The sequence below is a fragment of the Amblyomma mixtum genome, chromosome 9 (genome assembly GCF_055824585.1).
Source record: "Amblyomma mixtum isolate Tamu chromosome 9, ASM5582458v1, whole genome shotgun sequence".
In the NCBI taxonomy this organism is placed as follows: Eukaryota; Metazoa; Arthropoda; class Arachnida; order Ixodida; family Ixodidae; genus Amblyomma; species Amblyomma mixtum.
The window spans coordinates 36,489,233-36,506,819 of record NC_143020.1 but is presented as its reverse complement, the minus strand read 5'-3'; the positions used below and the strand labels follow the sequence as shown (position 1 = coordinate 36,506,819).

Genomic DNA, 17,587 nt, shown 5'->3' with positions numbered 1-17,587 from the left:
ATCAAATAAAATTAGAAAAGTAATCAATTTCATTTCTTCACTACATACTGCTTCACTGTACATTTTTCAATAGGCGCTCCGCAGCCTTCTTCAGCTGAAGGATTTTGCACGCTGCGATGCGTAGTTCTACTCGCGAGGTCAAAATTGCGAAATTATACGCACGTACCCTCTCTTCTTCTTCTCTTTCTCAAAATGGTAGGAAAATTCCTCCGAGATCTTGGCTGTCTGATTGGATTGATCGAGCAGCCACATATCTTGCATCTGCAGTGGTCTCTTATATCCCAGTATGATCATTCTGGAAAAAAAAAGTAGAAAAGCATTATGACAATCGGATGTTTTATAGATGAATAAAAGTTTAGGATGAGAGGAAAGTGCTGAAATTAGGATGTAGGCTTTTTGTATCCTGCTGAAGTGTTTCATACGGGCCACTTGTATGGAATTATGCGAATATGGAGTCCATAAGATATCGAAAAATATAAGAAAATCCATATCCTGTCTGTGCAGAGTTTATAAGCATTCCGCATAATCTTCATACGACTTCCATACGTGCATATGACTTCATATCTAGTCAGTAAGTTTCCGCACGTGCTTCCATGTAGTCCAGATGCACCATGCTGACTTTATAAAATTTCTAATTGTGTACGTATGAAGCTATAGAACTCGTCATATGAAAACTTTCACTAGAGTAAACGCCTCTGAGTGAATTATTGGCTCAAGCAGAGCCAATAGCTAATAAATATCAGTGAGAATGTTCATCACGGCAATCAAACGACAAATCACAACGGTTCTTCGCGATCCACTCCTGCAAATGAGAGGGCCCAGTCGAAACTTAAAATATTCAAAACTCTACAGAATCGCGGCCTGAAAATATTCAATACCGACAGCTTTGAGTCTCAGTGGTATGTTTTGGACATGACGCTGCTTTTCTGAGTATTAACGACAATGTTCGCATCAGTTGAAGTTTCTGTTCTCTGCAGCCGTCAACTCCCAACGAAAGATAGATTGCATTTGAAGTGGACACCAGTTCGGTGAAGTTATTGACTGAAAAAAATATATTTCTGAAAGCTACATTTTTTGAGTTTCTTGAAGTTGTCAAATGCCTCATCTTGTTTAACTATTTGTTATCAAAAGGTGAATAACAGTTCTTGGGGGCAGCCTTCGAAAGTTTGATGGCTTCAAGGCGTGCACGGTTGCCGCAGCCCACAACTGCGCCGCCATACTCAGCGTTTAGTTTTCAATTACACTTGACGGTGCGCGGGGAACGCCGAACATTACTTGGTTTTCAAAAATAGTTTTAATGAAATTTCTGTTTCATGAAAGTAACACTGGGTAACTGCAGGAAACTGCATAACAGCAGAAGATTACTTGCTAGCAACTATACCAGGGCGCTTGCTGTCTTCAGTGGCCACAGCTATTCGGTTTGCTTGTAAAGTCACAGCAGGTTGTAAGCTATGCATCATGCAAACCTAACCATGCTTTCCGCCTTGAGGAGTCAATATCAGGTTTAGATACAACAAAGAAAGCTGTGTCACATTCGTCGACGGTTAGAATTCATCAAACGCAGAAGCGTACCTGTTGCACCACCAGAAGAAGAGCTTCGACAAGAACGATGCATTTCGTTCGGGACACTGGTTCTTGAGTAAAAATAGCAGAAAAAGAAACGTTATTTCATTGCAGTGCTACTGCCCACCACCTGCAGTGAGGTCGGACACTCACAGGAGCCCTTTTTGTGCTTGTTGTTTTCGTGGCATCAGCCAAGCAGCTTAAGAACAACTGCGCCACGATGACAGGAAAGTAGATCACGATAGTAGTGAACCGCCACTCGATCTCGTCATCCGATATCGATCCCATGTCCTACGTCCACGACACAAAGAGAGATAATTCGGATTACTAGGTTATGCACTTCTACCTGCTGCCGAACTGGAAGATGTCCTTGAATATTTTTATGGTTTAAAAATATGGCTCCCTCGTTATCATATATGGGGTATTTCACGTAAATTGAGAGAACCCACTTTACCACTCGCCCTCCCAAAGAGGTAAACGTTATCCTTTTCTCTCTTGTCGCCCACCGAGTCTCGATCCCTTCCTTTCCGTCCCTCGGATAGGCCGAGGAGACAGTGGTACAGAGGCGCCATCATCATCTCGGGGGCGGCACCTTCTTTCTCCTTCTATTCTGCGGTGACCGCACGTGCAGCGCACGTGGAGAGTCGGGAAACAGAAGGGCGGCGCGGACGGAATGTAAGGATCCTCTTTTCTGCTGCCGCTGCAAAACTGAGGGAGTTCACCCAGTAAGGAGATGCCTAAATAGTTTTCCTGCGGTCTATTACTCGGTGTGTTGTTTTCCGCAGTCACGGGTGGGGTCCAAGCGAGCGCACCAAATCTTGGCCCTAAGTGTGGGATTCGCCTCCATCGAATTTCGCCTCCATCGAAATTCCACCAGCGCTGCTGGAATTGAACCCGCGTCTTTCGTGTCATCAGCCGAGCACCATAACCACTGGGCGACCGCGGTGGCTCGCTGCAATGTGGTAACAACTGCGCAGAACGACGCGATTATTATTTTTATATTTCAGGGAAATTCTTTGAATGCTTGTAAAAAGCACGAAACGGCAGTTACGTGAAGACAAAATTTATGCGGCTGTTTAGGAACCCTCTCAACCACTTACCTAAACGCAGTCGCCTCTGAGGTGAATAACAAATTTTTGCTTAATTTTTTTTCTTAAGTATTAATCAAATATCTATACACTCTGCGGAGCGCCATATGATGGCTAACAATATCATTATTTTCTGTAACCTCTTATATACCTCTTTTTTTCATTCTTAGCCTGAAATGACGTGAAATACATTTATAAATTAGCAAGAGTAGCCGTTGCACCAGTAGCACTCTTACACTGAATTTGCAATCCTGTTAAGCATATTGCTCTCTCAAGACTCGTCACAATGAATTCTTGAATCTCGCCATAGTAATAGTTCTTTTTGTTCGTTTTCTAACATTAACCCAAGTAGCACGGGTCATGGGTCCAACATTGCGAATGAATGCTTTCACCCTGGGGGTTTGTAGGACCCTCCTTTACGAATACGTTTCGAATACTGGGCCGATTACGTTTGCTGCTTGGGAATGCTCTGATAAAGGCGGTGCGTGGTCTGAAAGTCGCGTGCAGGGGGTGCATTCAGTATGAATGCAATACAGCGGTGAGAAATCATCTTAAAGACGGATCCCATCACAGCACATCTCTGTTCTTTTGATCATAGCTGGACTACCTCCTTTCAGAGACCTTCAAGCCATATTACTGCGTGAAAATTCACTGCCATGTGCGGCATTAGCTGAAATTCCTTACCTCACGGAAAACTTCCAGCAGGATGGATCGGTACCGCACAAAAGAGGCCAACGACAACAGCAACCAGAATATGAACAACGGCCCGGATGTGCACACTCCACGTCGACGAGCTGTCGTCATCAAAACTAGCGCCAGAACCTGAGGAGGGGGAGGAATTCGGAGCATGGAAACTGTATGTTGACTGTCATTATTAGGTTAAAATTCTTTGTGAAATTTCTTTCGGCACTTTAGACTGCGTGTTCCGGCCTCGTAATTAGGGTTTGGTGAACCATCGCCTAATCTGAGCAACTTTCACATAGTAAGATGTAATTGCAAACAGTTAGGTTAACGAATAAGTAAAACATCAATTAAAAATGTATTATATTAATGCATTTGTTGCGCTCTCTCGATATAACTGGTCTCCAGGATTTGTTTCTCTTTTTATGAGATCTGAAAGCAAGAAAATAATCAAGGCCCACATCCGATCTTGATAAAGGGTCATGAGTGCAAAAAACATGTCTTGCAAAAAAGCGAATACACTAGGCATCGTAAAAATATTGGATCACAAAAAAGTGGAATGGTATCACTCACGAATGTGACCACGCGTAAGAGTGGAGAGTAGTATTCTACTGGAAACACGATCAATCCTTCGGCATACCGCACCAGTGCTTGGACAACCTCCCCCACTGACACAAGAATAAGGATGAGTGAGAGGAGCTGAAAAAAAACGAAAAAAAAAAAATCAGTGTTAAGAAGACATTGTTGCACAATCGATGGAATAGCCTGGCATAGCAGTGAATAATTGTTGGATCACAAAACTAGTGATCGTTTTTGCTTTTGCCGGACTGCGCGACACATGGGGTGAATTTTGTGAACTGTAAAACGAACCGTTTACTCAAAATTATTATGCTCAGAAGACGTCGTATTTGCTACAAACAGCAATGCGCACGGGAGACGGGAAGTTTTAACTGCAGGGGTGACGGGAAAGCGCCTTCTTTTTCTTTTCTTGGTTTCAGTCGGACAAGCTGAACTATTTACGTCTTTTATGAATGAGTTAATAGAGTCTTTCGAAATTGTGCCTAAAAAGCATAGACCCTCTCCACCCAATTCTTTCTTACCATGATAGGAAGGGCTGCAACGAATTAGCCGAAATTTTAGTACATCCAGCTGACTATCGGAAGCCAACCGTGATATAGAAGCTGTTGCGTAATATGTAAATATTTCCTTTCTAAATACTATATGTTAAACACATCCGTGTTACTATAACGACTAAAATGCGAACCAATGACACACTGGGGTAATAATACCGCTTTTTGAAAATATTCATAACATGGAAATTAATGTTTCGTGGTCATGAATATTACTCAAAGAAGACAAGAGTGTTTTGCTGACCTGCCGGTCATCTAGTGATTTGGTGCAGGGGAACTGACGTATCCTCTAAGTGTTCATAAAGTTGGACCCTGGTTTTATTTACTGTTTTGAACTCAATGAAAGCTAATCCTTCATCCTCTAACATGTGGTCGAGCTCATATTTAAAAGTACAAAATGATGCACTAGCGACGCACATATTCCGAGCAACAGAAAATTAATTTCACAAAACCTCTATTTAAGGACCTAGTTAAATAATCTGTGAATTTTTTTTTTTCCATGTATAAGCTGCGAGCCTCGGCGGAGACCGCGAAGACTTTTCCTTTCAGTGAGTACTTGCGCATCCTTCATCGGCACTGACCTCGCCCCTTACTTCAGCTGTGTATTTATGTGCCGTAGCAGTTGAGATCAACGCCTCTCTTTATTCGGACCTACAAGAGTGCTGTCATTACCTAGCTCTCACTTCAAAGGACACCTGCGGTAGATGGTCAGTTGCATTCGTCCATGAATGCACTGTTACTCGCTGTAAAATGTATTCCTTTCTAGCAGCTTGCCGCTGTTCAGTCGCAGTTCTAGTTTCACCCTTGCAAACTAATATAGGAATATTTCGGTGAAACCTTTTCGAATATTGCGGTGAAACCCTTCGTAGAGACCTAACGCATAGTAAATAGCGCGAACAGGCCTCACACCATGCTCCTAACCTCGTACCTTAAGTTCTTTGGCCCTGTTTTCAGATTCTTGCAGACGAGGGCTTCAAAATACTGTTTTTTTTTCCCCAAATACCCAAAAACAATGGCGTTCAGTTATCGGGCCAGGTGAGGCAATACATAACAGGTTCGGTCGCGCCAACCATGCATAAACGCTATAAATGAATCTTGCATAAGCGACGCTTGTAACAAAACATAAAATCAACTGTTTATTACCAAGAAGAAAAAAATAAAATGAGAGCAGTGTGACGCGCGAAAAAAAGTTACCTACAGCTCGAGGTGTCGCATTTGTTAGCGTTATGCAACAGCAGTGTAATTTGCAGCTGGCTTTTCGATTGCATTGGAGAGGGCATCCTCTACTCTGCTATTATCTTCCGCAGTACTGAAGTCCACCCCCCCCCCCTCCCTACCATCCATCACCCTGCACCAATTAGTTTGCATCGCGAAATGTTGACAGTAATCAAGCTGCACTCTCTAATAAGAGCCGCACTTACCTTCCACATATCCAGTGCCTCTCCGGCCATTCCACGGCAGCAGCGAAACGCTGTCCGCTCCCCACTAGAGCATGCGACGCCCCGATAGCACTGAACAATGATAGACTATTAGCTAAACACCTCTTAGAAACAAGGCAGAATTCTAAGAGGTGTTTACACCCTCTTTCACGCCCATGACCTTGTTCAGGCAGCAAAACAACTAGTGTCATTTGGTAGTCATGGCAACGCCTAATGGAAAAGACGCCACCGGTTCGAGCCTACCAGCACGAGCGAGCTTCCATGTCTCTCTCGTGAAACGCAACCACGAGCAGACCATCGCGTTTGAGAGCCTGCTCTCGCGGCTCTGATTAATACAAAAATTGCGACTAACTAAATTTCGCTGCTTGTACCATTAAGAGGCGCTACCGTAAAATGGCTTGGCTAATGATTGAAAATGAGAACGCAGCACAAATGTCACAGTGTGATGCCGCTGATTAGAATACTAAACCAAAGCGGCGCGCACATTCTGAAAACACCTCTGAAACTCCGAAAACGCCTTCGACGTCCGTTCAGCCAACATGCTATATTTTTCTCCGCACATGGCTGTACGCGGCGCCCCGCTAGACGTGGATGCGCATAGTTTGCATTTGCTAGGCACAGAGGCGCTGAGATACACTAACCATCTCCGTAGTGAAACACACCTCTAGCGGGTGCTGTTTGCACCTTGAAGCTTATGAAGCAAAGGAATGGCAAGCCCAAGCGGAAGCGCTCATACTGAAAAGATACACAGACCACTTTGGTGATATTGAGGAATGTCCAAGGCAGTGGTGGTTGATGACTCCTCTTAATGGCAGCAATATCAAAGGCTGAGGTGACCCAGAGAAATAGGCAGGGCGCCCACAGCAACACTGTTTCCTGGAAGCAGCGTGGAAGGTCCGGCGTCTCCGTGTACCACGTCAAGGAGGCGTCCTGCGGATTAAGAGAGGAACATAGCTACTTTCTATTTCCAGGGTGGCAGCAACGAATAACGGCACTGCCGGGGCACCATTCACGGGCATCACTCATTTCGCAGTTTGGCAACGTTCACTTCAATCACTAAACTTGGTTAAAACGTATCCAAGGCAATTGTTTACCTTGCAAATGAGCTTTAGCAGTTTTATGATACTATCATTCCGGTAACATGAACACGTAAAACAATATATTTTTCGACCGTACAACGAGCCATTGCTTTCCAGCTATAGTTACCAATGTGTATCTTGGTGCCTCTTTTAAATGAAACATCACTCACACTCCTTTCTCTTTTAAATGAAACATCACTCACACTCCTTTATGCAATGACTAATAATGTGAAGGCAAAAAATTTTGTTCTTTTCACAAAATGTTTGGTGGCTACCAAGCAAGAAGCCTGTCAAGTACGAGCAAGCCATGTCATTTTCGCAGAATAATGATGTGTCAAGCACATGATTTCAGCGAAAAATGAGGAACGAGAAGCACATCGGAGACAGAGTGCGCAGCAAGTTGGCAGCATGATTTATTTCAAGTTTTAGTGGTTAGTTGCAGCAGTGTCTACACTTATTCCAAAAAATATAATTTTGGCTGCAAGGATGCCTATAGTAGGTCTCGCTAATTTATTAACAACGCAAAAGGCTGAGGTGAAGGGAAGGAGTTTATTCATTCATGGTTGGACTGATATTAGAAAACTGGTGCCATTTACTATTTTGTTCATTTTGTGCTCCTCGGTTCTGGATGTGATGGCGAATTTCTCTCTTTGTCGAAAACAGAGTTTACTGCAAATAGCTTTGCGGCTAAACTGTCACCTCAGGTACTACTATTACCGTTAAAAACCGCATTCGCGTCAGATCTGAGCACTTGGAACTCCTTAAAATACATTTGATAGTTAACGCTGATAGTCATTTAGACCAACTCATTACATAATACGACCATTCAGATGAATTGTGTTCCCAATACTCAATTTTACAGTGCATATTTAAACGTAATGGTTCAATTCTTTGAGGAAGCAAAATCTATTGATACTGCATTGATATGTTCTTTCATGTCGAAAGAGTCGGCCTTGTAGAGCGTTAATCTGTGATTTATCTGTTGCGCGAACGATCGTTGCGAATTCGATGCTGCTAGACAGAAAGAAAATTCATTCATTCAAGGTGTATATACAACTCTGTCCACGGCGCACGCTTAGAGGGAACTTCAAGGATTCTAGCCACTTATTTTATGCGGGTTTGTTGTCTCCTAAATTAAAAACTGACAGCCCAGCTTGCGGCCACAGTAAATATGCGCATGAAATTCACTGCAGGAGAGGCGTAAGGTTTCTTAGAACGGCTTATAGATGTACGTAATTCGACTGGGATGTCGGACAGGTCTTTTTTTTTTTTTTGGGGGGGGGGGGGGGGGAGGGGTTCTTGTTTTCCGTGCCTTCGTTCGCTTTTGGTTCTCGATCTGGGAAGCGGTTATTATAACCCTGGCTGCTAATTTCGGTTTGGGAAGCCACCGAAAGCGGCCCATTTTCCTTGCTCGATGACGCGTGGTTATTCCTTATTCGGTTTTTCTCTTTTTCTGTAACCGCGTTGAGCCGTTTGTTTTTTTATGTGCGTGCATGGGTCTGTTTGAAGGGCACTGAGAGCCCGCACGGGATTTTTTTTAAATTCGGGTTCTTTAGCTGTGTTCCCTATTTCGTGTTCCGCAGCCCTCGCGCACACTTCTGTGGCCTCAGCAAGCTTTCGTGGTTTTGAACGAAGTCGTGGAGAATGATGGAAACGATAGCCTCCAGACAACTGTGTTACAGATCGCCAGTTCAAGAAAACAGTGGCCAAACCTGCGGCAGTGGCTGCGAGGTCTAAGGGGCATAGAGAAACAAAGCTGGTTGGTTTGCGCCATATCTTATCTGAATCCTGCTCTAGAACAATCTTAATGTTAATTTCTTCGTTTTATGTTATCATTAAAAAGAAACAAAGCTGGTTGGTTTGCACCATATATTATCTGAATCCTGCTTTAGAACAATCTTAATGTTAATTTCTTTGTTTTATGTTATCATTCCGACAGAAATGATGGCATGTTGCCTGAATAAGATCGCCCCCATGTTCCGGTTTAATTTTTCTGCAGTTATCAGCTGATTTTCACCTTTATGCGCCAAAAAAAAGAGCTTCAAGAAATTCAAGCAAACACCGCAATAATTAAAGCAACCTTCGAGCCTTTCGGAGCCCACTCAATCTCAAACAAATTTGGTGCAGGTAGTGAAGAGATATTAAGCTATTATGCCAAGGCATGTATTGAGTACAGAGCAGAGTATTTCACCAGGGCCTACAATAACAGCAGAAGATAAACATTTCATTTACTTCTGCTGACACACGATGGTTTGAATCGTAATGCTAAGCTACGTCTTTCTATGAGCCACATTGCTTGGATCGCATTACATAAATGACCCATGTTATTTTCTCGAAAATAAATTTCTTCCTGTGATTTCCACCTTTGAAGGAAACCTCTCCGCTCTTCAAGGACGGCTTCGCTGTCGGCGCAACTTGCATCGAAATATGTGCTCAAGGATGTAGCATTCTTTTCAAACATCTTTAAGGGCTATTTATAGCCCAGGTGAAATTTATCACATTCTTATATGGCCTTCGATTCCCAGTAACTGCTGATGGTGATGCCCACCTCCTATATCAACGTAGAGGGCAAGGACACCGAACGATAGCGCTGAAAAAAGAAAAGAAAAGCCGGATTTTTCAGCCTTAACCATGCTGCCACAGTCACGTGTGTGAGTACTTCAGATGCACATTTTAGATGCGCTGTTGTACCTGATATATAGAGGGCTATTAAGTGGTCGCTGAGTTATAGGCTGCATCGACAGTTTGCATTGAACACGGGGAAGTTAACGCAGCCTCAGTATGTTCATGTGGGCAGTGATGCAGCTACCGATGAAATTCTGAGAATTTATTTAATTATTTGCCTACATTTCGCCTCCATGAGGCTATTGCAGTGGTAGTGCAATGAGAGTTGAAGTTAGCAAAATTACTACAAGCACAAAATTCAGAACACAATATCACACATTGCCGTTCAAAAGCTCATCCGCCGCTCAGTGGTTATGGTGTATGGCTGCTGACCCGAAAGACGCAGGTTCGATACCGGCTGCGGCGGTCGAACTTCGATGGAGGCGAAACTCTAGAGGCCCATGTACTGTTCGATGTCAGAGCACGTCAAAGAACCCCAGGTGGTCGAAATTTCCGGAGCCCTTCAATACGGTGTCCCTCATAGCCTGAGTCGTTTTGGGACAATAAACCTCATAAACAAAACAAGCAACCATATGTAGCAGCTCTGAAAGCTTCTCACAGACTGACAAAATGAAGCTATTTAATGAAAAACAGAAAAAAAGAACATAAAAAGTTGCCTTTGAATACCCGCTCAAACGCCCACGCATAGCGGTTCTTGTTCACTAGTATCATGTGTTGGGTGACTTCGGCAGTGTGGTTCCTCAGTTCCTTAAGATGACCTAATTACCTGAACTTCTTTACGTTAGGATCCAGCCACGGTAAAGCTCTCGCTAGCCTTCCTCCGAGTCCTAACGTAAAGCTCGCTCGCATTCGGGGCGACTTTTGTGAAATTCTTCAGGGCACTGCTTCGGGCGAACGATCTTCCCTGCCATAGTCGCGACCGATTGACTCCATGCTTACAGGCCGTGCACTACGAGACACGTAGGCACTGGCCATGCCACCTAAGAGTAAATGGATGCCAAAGTGACGTAACCTCCCCGTCTTTCCTGGTAAATCTGCCGCAGAAAACAATTCTCTAAAACTTCCGAGCAATATACCGCAAAACAGCGGCCTACCAGTCAAACACTAACATGGCATTCACAGACCACTTTAACAAAACCATCACTGATTTTTCCGCTAATAATAACAACGTCGAGCTGAAGTGAATCATTTCCATGTCGAAGTTTCCTTTCAACTATGCTACGTAGGAAAAAATGCATTCGGCGGTCGCCAAGATCGTTTACGGTGGATGAGCTACGGCAGTCAATGCGACGCAAGCGATCAGAACCGAAAAAGCCAAAGCAATTTGTCACCGCTTATGACAATGATGTGTACAGAAGAAGCATGATAACTCATTTTCACGCATCATCATTCAACAGGTAGCTGATGCAGGATGCTAAGGCCTGCGATATTGCCTGCAGCTGTACAAATTCGAACGCTATGGACGACTACGTTCTGCGGAGAATTCTGTGATCTCTTTTAACATGCGATGTTGTTTAGTTCTAAACAATATCGCGCTTTTACTTCTTTAGTGTGGTGAATATGGCCCAATATTGTTGTTCTTTACGTTCCTTCTTTATCATAGCCAGTAGGCGCCCTTGTCATCCGCTGTTCTCAGCAAGGACAGTTAACGTATGTATCCTCTCTGGACGTGACAAGATTATCCACAAAGGCCTGCATTATCTCGCGGCAGATTCCAAGACGTCGTTGGATCTTCTAGACGGTGCACGTCCCTTATCTGTGCAGTTATCTATTCCGCTTGAGGAGGCCGCGGCCAAACTGTTATGGTGTTTTCCATTCCATCGCCAGGCAGGTGTGTGTTATTATGGTAGTCGCCGAGGACTCTTATGGTACTCGGCACAAGTTCTCACATTAGTATGATGCATTTCAGCGTGTTTGCCTTTCTGCTTTCCTGGCCCCGTAGGTAGCCGTGGCGGAAACTTGGTTATGTAAGTCTTGACATGAAGGTCGCGTGTAACTGTGAGAAACGCTGCGACCACGCGTTCCTGTAGATATTTAGTAAGGAAAACGCTCGAAGCTTTTCATTTATGTCATAGATGTAGAGTTAATGCTCTCAGGTGTCGCACAGTTGCTACAGCTGTCGTGAGTTGGAGAACAATCCACCTGCACCCAATATCTTAACTGATTTCAAGCGCCTTAGTTTAGTTTAGTTTAGTTTAGTTTATGATGTTTATCGTCCCAAAGCGGCTAAGGCTATGAGAGACGCCGTAGTGAAGGGCTCCGGCAATTTCGACCACCTGGGGTTCTTTAACGTGCACTGACCTCGCACAGTGCACGGGCCTCTAGACCTTCGCCTCCATCGAAATTCGACCGCCGCAGCCGTGATCGAACCCGTATCTTTCGGGTCAGCAGCTGAGCACCATAACCACTGAGCCACCGTGGCTAACTCAACCGCCTTCCATTCCCACGTGGCGAAGCAGTAGTGGTAGCATGTCGACAGCTTTTCGAGACTGTCAGTGAAATCCAAACGGGAGCAATCAGTTTCGTATATTTACGGGGATTAGCTGCGTCGTTATGCGGTATGCGGGCATGAAAAAGTTCTATTAGGAATTCACCAGACGTTCGGAGAACATCAACTATAGGTACAGTAGCAAATGCTGAAGTGGGCCCTCATTATCTATGAGTTGCCTTTAAAGAAAAAAACTAGGGGTGTGCGAATATCAAATTTTTCGAATACGAATCGAATACGAATACTTGGTTCCGAATATCGAATCAAATATCGAATAATCAAGGACAGACGCATTTAACCAAAACAAAACATTTATTTGGGCACCCAAAAACATCACAGTTTAACTATCGTTGATTAAATGAACACAAAAGGTGTGCGTGGCTGCACAAAAAGTATCAAAGTCTCGAACTTTATTCTTAGAAGAGTGGAAATATCAGAGAAGATGGCTAGTACACAGCATTGATTAAGGCTAGCTTGCCATCAGCACAAAAGCGCGTTGCTGGGATGACGTAAAAGGTTGTCGTGAAGGAAAACCAGCTGCACCACATAGTCAGGCAGAAGTAGTTCCCTTCTAACTGAAGCGACTCCTCCAGCCACAGAAAATGCCCTCTCACTTGGCACTGAACTGACATGTATTGCGAAGTACTTCGTGCACAGCTCTGACTATACCATCTTCAGAAAATGCCCTCTCACTTGGCACTGACCTGGCACGTATTGCGAGGTACTTCGTCACCGTGTACTTCGTGCACAGCTCTCACTACACCAGCTTCGCAGGTATAGCCACAAAAAAGCTCACCAGCGCAGTCAGGTACGGCATGGCCCTTGGAGGAAGAAAGAATTTTCCTTCCATATAGGCGCCGCCATGTTATGTACCTGTCGATAGGGCATGCGGACCGAAATGAACGCTGGTGCTCACAATGAATATTCGGCTAGATACGAATATTCGCGTCGAGTCGAATATTCGAACCAACACGAATACTTGGAATTCGAATCGAATACTAAAAATATAATATTCAAAATATATTCGAAAATTTCGAATATTCGCATACCCTTAAAAAAAAACACAACAGCTTAATATCTGGCCTGGTGCGACCCCACTGAGTACACGCACTTTATTCGCAGCACATATCACCGTCTTCAATCTAGCTGTTCCCACCAATATACAGATGAATCAAGCATTCAGAGTCTACGGAACTGCTCTTCTAAACTGCCCTTTCATCTTTATTCGGTCGTCCTTGGTTACCTAAGCGGCGAAAAGCACGCATTGGCTTCTGGGAGGAATTTTTTGCGTGGACGTTTAGTATGTGTGTGTGGCCAAGTGTGTGTAAGTATATAGTATCATGCCAGCACTCCGCGTTGCAATATTCTTTCCATAATACCCATTTACTGCGTTTTTCTCTGTCCCTGATTTTTCCATCGGCAGCTCTTATCTCCCAATTAAAAGTGGCAGGTGAAACTTGAAGCGATGTCCCAGGCTATCCTGAAGGCTGCAAACATTCGCATCAAGCTCTTGGATTCTAAAGTCAAAATTTCGCAGTTGCGCTTACCCACAGGGGTGATCCGCAGAAAGCATCCATGTTCAATGTCTTAACCTCTGTGGTGCACGACGTATTTCTGCGGCACTCGGCTTCATGGGAGAGCCCAGCACGGAGTCTCCGGATTCAAAGCTGCCAATGTACACATCGGGCTGAGCATCTGTCGATCGCGCATTGAGACAGCGGCGGGGTGATAAAGGTGACGTACGACTGTCGCAAGGTTCCTCATCACCGCATCTCTCCGGCAAAGATGGCACCAAGATAAGGTTCGAAGAACCCGCTGTTTTCGAACCGTCTGATGTGCGCGCTGCCTATTCATTCTTTTATTGCTTTAGCAGCTATTTCGTAACAGGCATACTAATACCAAGAAATATACATGCTGCCTCTTGAGGAAGAAAATGTCAGATAAACGAAACTCGCCAGTAAGTCCAAGTGAATACAAACTGCATCATTACACGTAACGAGAGACGAGGCTTGGGCATGTTGGTAAGACATACTTAAGGGAAAAAAATAGCGCACACAAGAAGACGGAATTAAGGAATAAAATATTTAGTAGAAAAATTCCTTAGCAGTTCTATGTTTATGACATCGCTAGTATTTCGATAACTTGCTTTGTAATCACCAATTTCTCGCGGAATGATTAAATATATCATTTGCTCTGAAATGTCTGTGCCTGAGCTAAGAACTTTCCCTTTCAAGATACACGCCTAAATATCTAATAAAGGAAAACAAATTTGGAGTGCGTGCCAGTCTTGCGTAAACTGAATGGATTCGTCGGAAGCGCCGCTTAGAGACAAAAATCCTGGCTGCGTGACTGCTCCAAATGGTTGACCTGGATCCGGCCGTTCTGAAGACCTCCGATTATTCCTTTCCCCTTCATCTATGTTTCAGCTCTGTGTAATTGAGCTACTGTGCAAATATTTTTCTCGCCACCCCAGATTCAAATTGCTGGTTCGCTGTTGTGGTTTGGTGGACGGGATTGTGCCAGATCACGTCACAGCAGGCCAATCGCATGACTCATACAACAATTCTCGGTGGTTTACAGAATCCCGAAACGATATATTACGTTACCTTTCCGACGGCTTTGACTGATCTTCAGAACTAGAGTAGCCATCACCAAAGACATATTTGAGACAGCATTCGCTCCACCTCCTTAATTCACTCCTGCCGGTTCGATTGAGCGTTACCAAGTTACAAATCTGCTTTGCAGCTGTGTAAAAGGCCAACCAAAATAGAGTCGAAGATAAATGCCCACAGGCCACCAGATTTTCACATCAAATAATTTACACCATCTGCACAGCTAAGTTATTGACGTGAAAGCCGCTTGGGCAGAGGCCCAGAAAACACTCCGCCGTTGGAGCCGCTGGTGTGAACGCGGCGCGTCTTCACCGCCTAGTCCGCAACCTGAATTCAGCTCAGCGCTCACTTTGCAAAGATCTAACGACGAAGAAAACTATAAAATGAATGGATATCTAAAGAACAGCGCTGCAGTTACGCATTACAAAGTACTATTGTAATCATCCGCTCTTTAGTTTTCGTTTACTGCTGACATCTGTTGTCGTCGTCGGGGAGTTCCCAAGGGCTCAATACTAACAGATAGCGATAGATGGCAGGGCCATACAACGCGAGGAGCTTCGAAGTACGCAGCGCCAGATTTCTATGTGCGTGATCTACTCGGCAATAAGCAATCGTCAAAAAAAGGATATACATCTCTACTTTTCATTGTTTTCTCTATTAGGGTTTTCGAGACTTCCCTCGTCAGTTTGTTCATTTTATTATTACAGTAGTTATGGGTGCCTGGAAAATGAAAAACACAATTGTTCAACTCGAACTGCGTCACTTTTTGTCTCTATGCACCACATGTGTTTCATTGCAAATATCCGCTATAAAACTAAGTATATTACCGACCAAAGCTATTATTTACATCAGAATGTTATTTACTGCTCACCTTTCGTAATTGAACGTAACGAGATCTCTTCCGTCTGCAACACTGGTAACTTTGCATTTCTACCTTTCCTTCATCAAAGGAGATCATATCTCCTGGCATATGCGAAAGAAGGCGCTGCTGTGCACTCAAACATTATATGGTTCACCGACTGGGACTCGGAGTAGGAACCGAAATTTCTACTCCACCAAGATCAGCGGGATGTTCAACAATTAACAATGAATATTATGAACAATTGTGCGCTTGAGTACATGCGGCAGGTGGACCGTTTTTATTTCCCGTAAATTATTTAGTGTTCTTATTCCAACTCTACTCTAATACTTTCTTAATAAATATCAATGTTTGTTGGGATGCTTCAGTGCTCAGGACATTGACGCCGACACGTTTCTAGCTAAGGTCATTTATTCAACACTTTCATGATGTGATGTTAAGAAGTAAGGTGATTTAGTCAGGCCAGCTTGTGAGAGTTATCAGGTAACCATTAATGCCCCCGACTGAGCAACAGTCATTATATCGGTCCTTCGTGTTTTCCTCGGTCTATTTTTTACATCATGAATCTTCAAAAGACAAGTCAATCATACACTGTCTCCTGTGTAGTCGCAATGCGCGTAATTCAAAAGTCGTCATGTCATAATGCCTTAGACAAATCCTTGCTTCCCCGAGACTCGAAATAAGTGTGGGTGCTTTTTGTTCCGGACGGTTTTTTAACGCAGATTGAATCCAGTCGATGCATTGCAAAAACATTTCAGGGTTTTCCATGTGTGATTATTCTCAAGAAGAAAAGAGGTAATCGATAGTTACCTGTTTCGGTGCAGCACGGTGCCAATGGAATTTATCACATACTACAATGGTCCTGGTCCGGGGTTCCAACCCCGGACCAGGACGAATTTTTCTTTAACTACGAAGTTTCTGTGAAAGCTGTATAGCTTTCCTTTGTAGCCGTATGGCTGCGCTCGGGTGGACGTCAATGAGTAATTACTCCCTTATTACAAATCTACTCCACCTTGGGGGATTCCCCTAAAAGTATTTGGTCTACAATGATAGAAGTTTTTTTTATAAGCACTGTTGTTGACCCGTGGCATCAATGGTTATCTCATAATTTTTTCAAGCTCGCCTGCCGAAACAACATTAATTGTTAACCTCAGATTATGAAATTGTTGATTAGAAGACCTGCGCTGCTTATTTGCGCCGTGCTGTCTGCCCTTTGTGATCCTTCGCGGCATTTTTTATGTCATGAAAGCTCACCAACTCGCCCAACTTTCCACTTTACTTAGCCTACTGACCACTACGTGATCTTGAAAACAGAGAGACCCGTCCCGTCTTCCTATAAAACACGTTGTCCTCCCAGTACTGTCGATTGCTGCTTTGATTAGTCCTGTCGGGCTTAAATGCCACTCCGTTGTTAAGCTCCAATAAAAATGTGCCACCATATTCAGCAACAAAGAAAGATATTTATTTTTTTCAGAGCCGCAATTAGTGGGTCATTCCTGGCGTATCCTGTGGAAGCGTAATCAACGCTGTAATTGCAGCCAAAGACGTGAGGACCGCCCTGCGCTTTACCCTGCGCTGTGACATCAACACGAGAATTCAGCACTCTCTTAAGCCCTATCCCGTCACACCCTATTCCACACTCAGAACAAGTGACCCCTCGACGCTCCTTACTGGCTGCTCGACAAGCGTCCGCATTGAAGGTGGCCAAGTTTATTGAAGAAGTAAGTCAGAACAGGCGAAAAGGGGTTCGTAGGGAGCAATTGGTGCCAAAATGACACAACAGGATACCAAAGCACATGCGGTGACTGCGCGACCACAGACGTCTAAAGATACGCGTTGGCGAACGCTCTACTCGTTTCGAATTTTCGTTTCCCATAACGGAAAGCAAATTACAGGTTCCATTTCAATTCATCTTTTTCATGCATTTAAACAAGAGCTTCGTTGTTCGCGACGCTGGAGGATGGGATTTATGTGACCTCAGTGAGAGCATAAATCCAGCATTCACGATTAGTTATCATCTGTG

At 44.0% G+C, this 17,587-nt stretch overlaps 1 protein-coding gene across 5 annotated transcripts in view; it reads right to left on the bottom strand.

Moving 5' to 3' along the window:
- Positions 1–13,825, bottom strand: part of LOC149328742 (ATP-binding cassette sub-family C member 1-like) — a 61,204-nt gene extending 47,379 nt beyond the window's left edge. For 2 of the 5 annotated variants that reach the window (XM_089559716.1, XM_089559718.1), the window contains exons 1-8: positions 13,641–13,821; positions 12,890–12,966; positions 6,655–6,831; positions 3,906–4,031; positions 3,336–3,473; positions 1,717–1,854; positions 1,573–1,634; positions 167–295 (exon numbers count right to left, since the gene is read on the bottom strand). In XM_089559716.1, coding sequence (XP_089415842.1) covers positions 167–295; positions 1,573–1,634; positions 1,717–1,854; positions 3,336–3,473; positions 3,906–4,031; positions 6,655–6,831; positions 12,890–12,943 — 824 coding nt within the window. In that variant the 5' untranslated portion in view covers positions 12,944–12,966; positions 13,641–13,821. Of the gene's footprint in view, positions 1–166; positions 296–1,572; positions 1,635–1,716; positions 1,855–3,335; positions 3,474–3,905; positions 4,032–6,654; positions 6,832–12,889; positions 12,967–13,640 lie in introns of all 5 variants that reach the window. The other 3 variants (XR_016285482.1, XM_089559720.1, XM_089559717.1) reach the window with 3 other exon arrangements.
- Between the last annotated feature and the right edge of the window lie 3,762 nt (positions 13,826–17,587).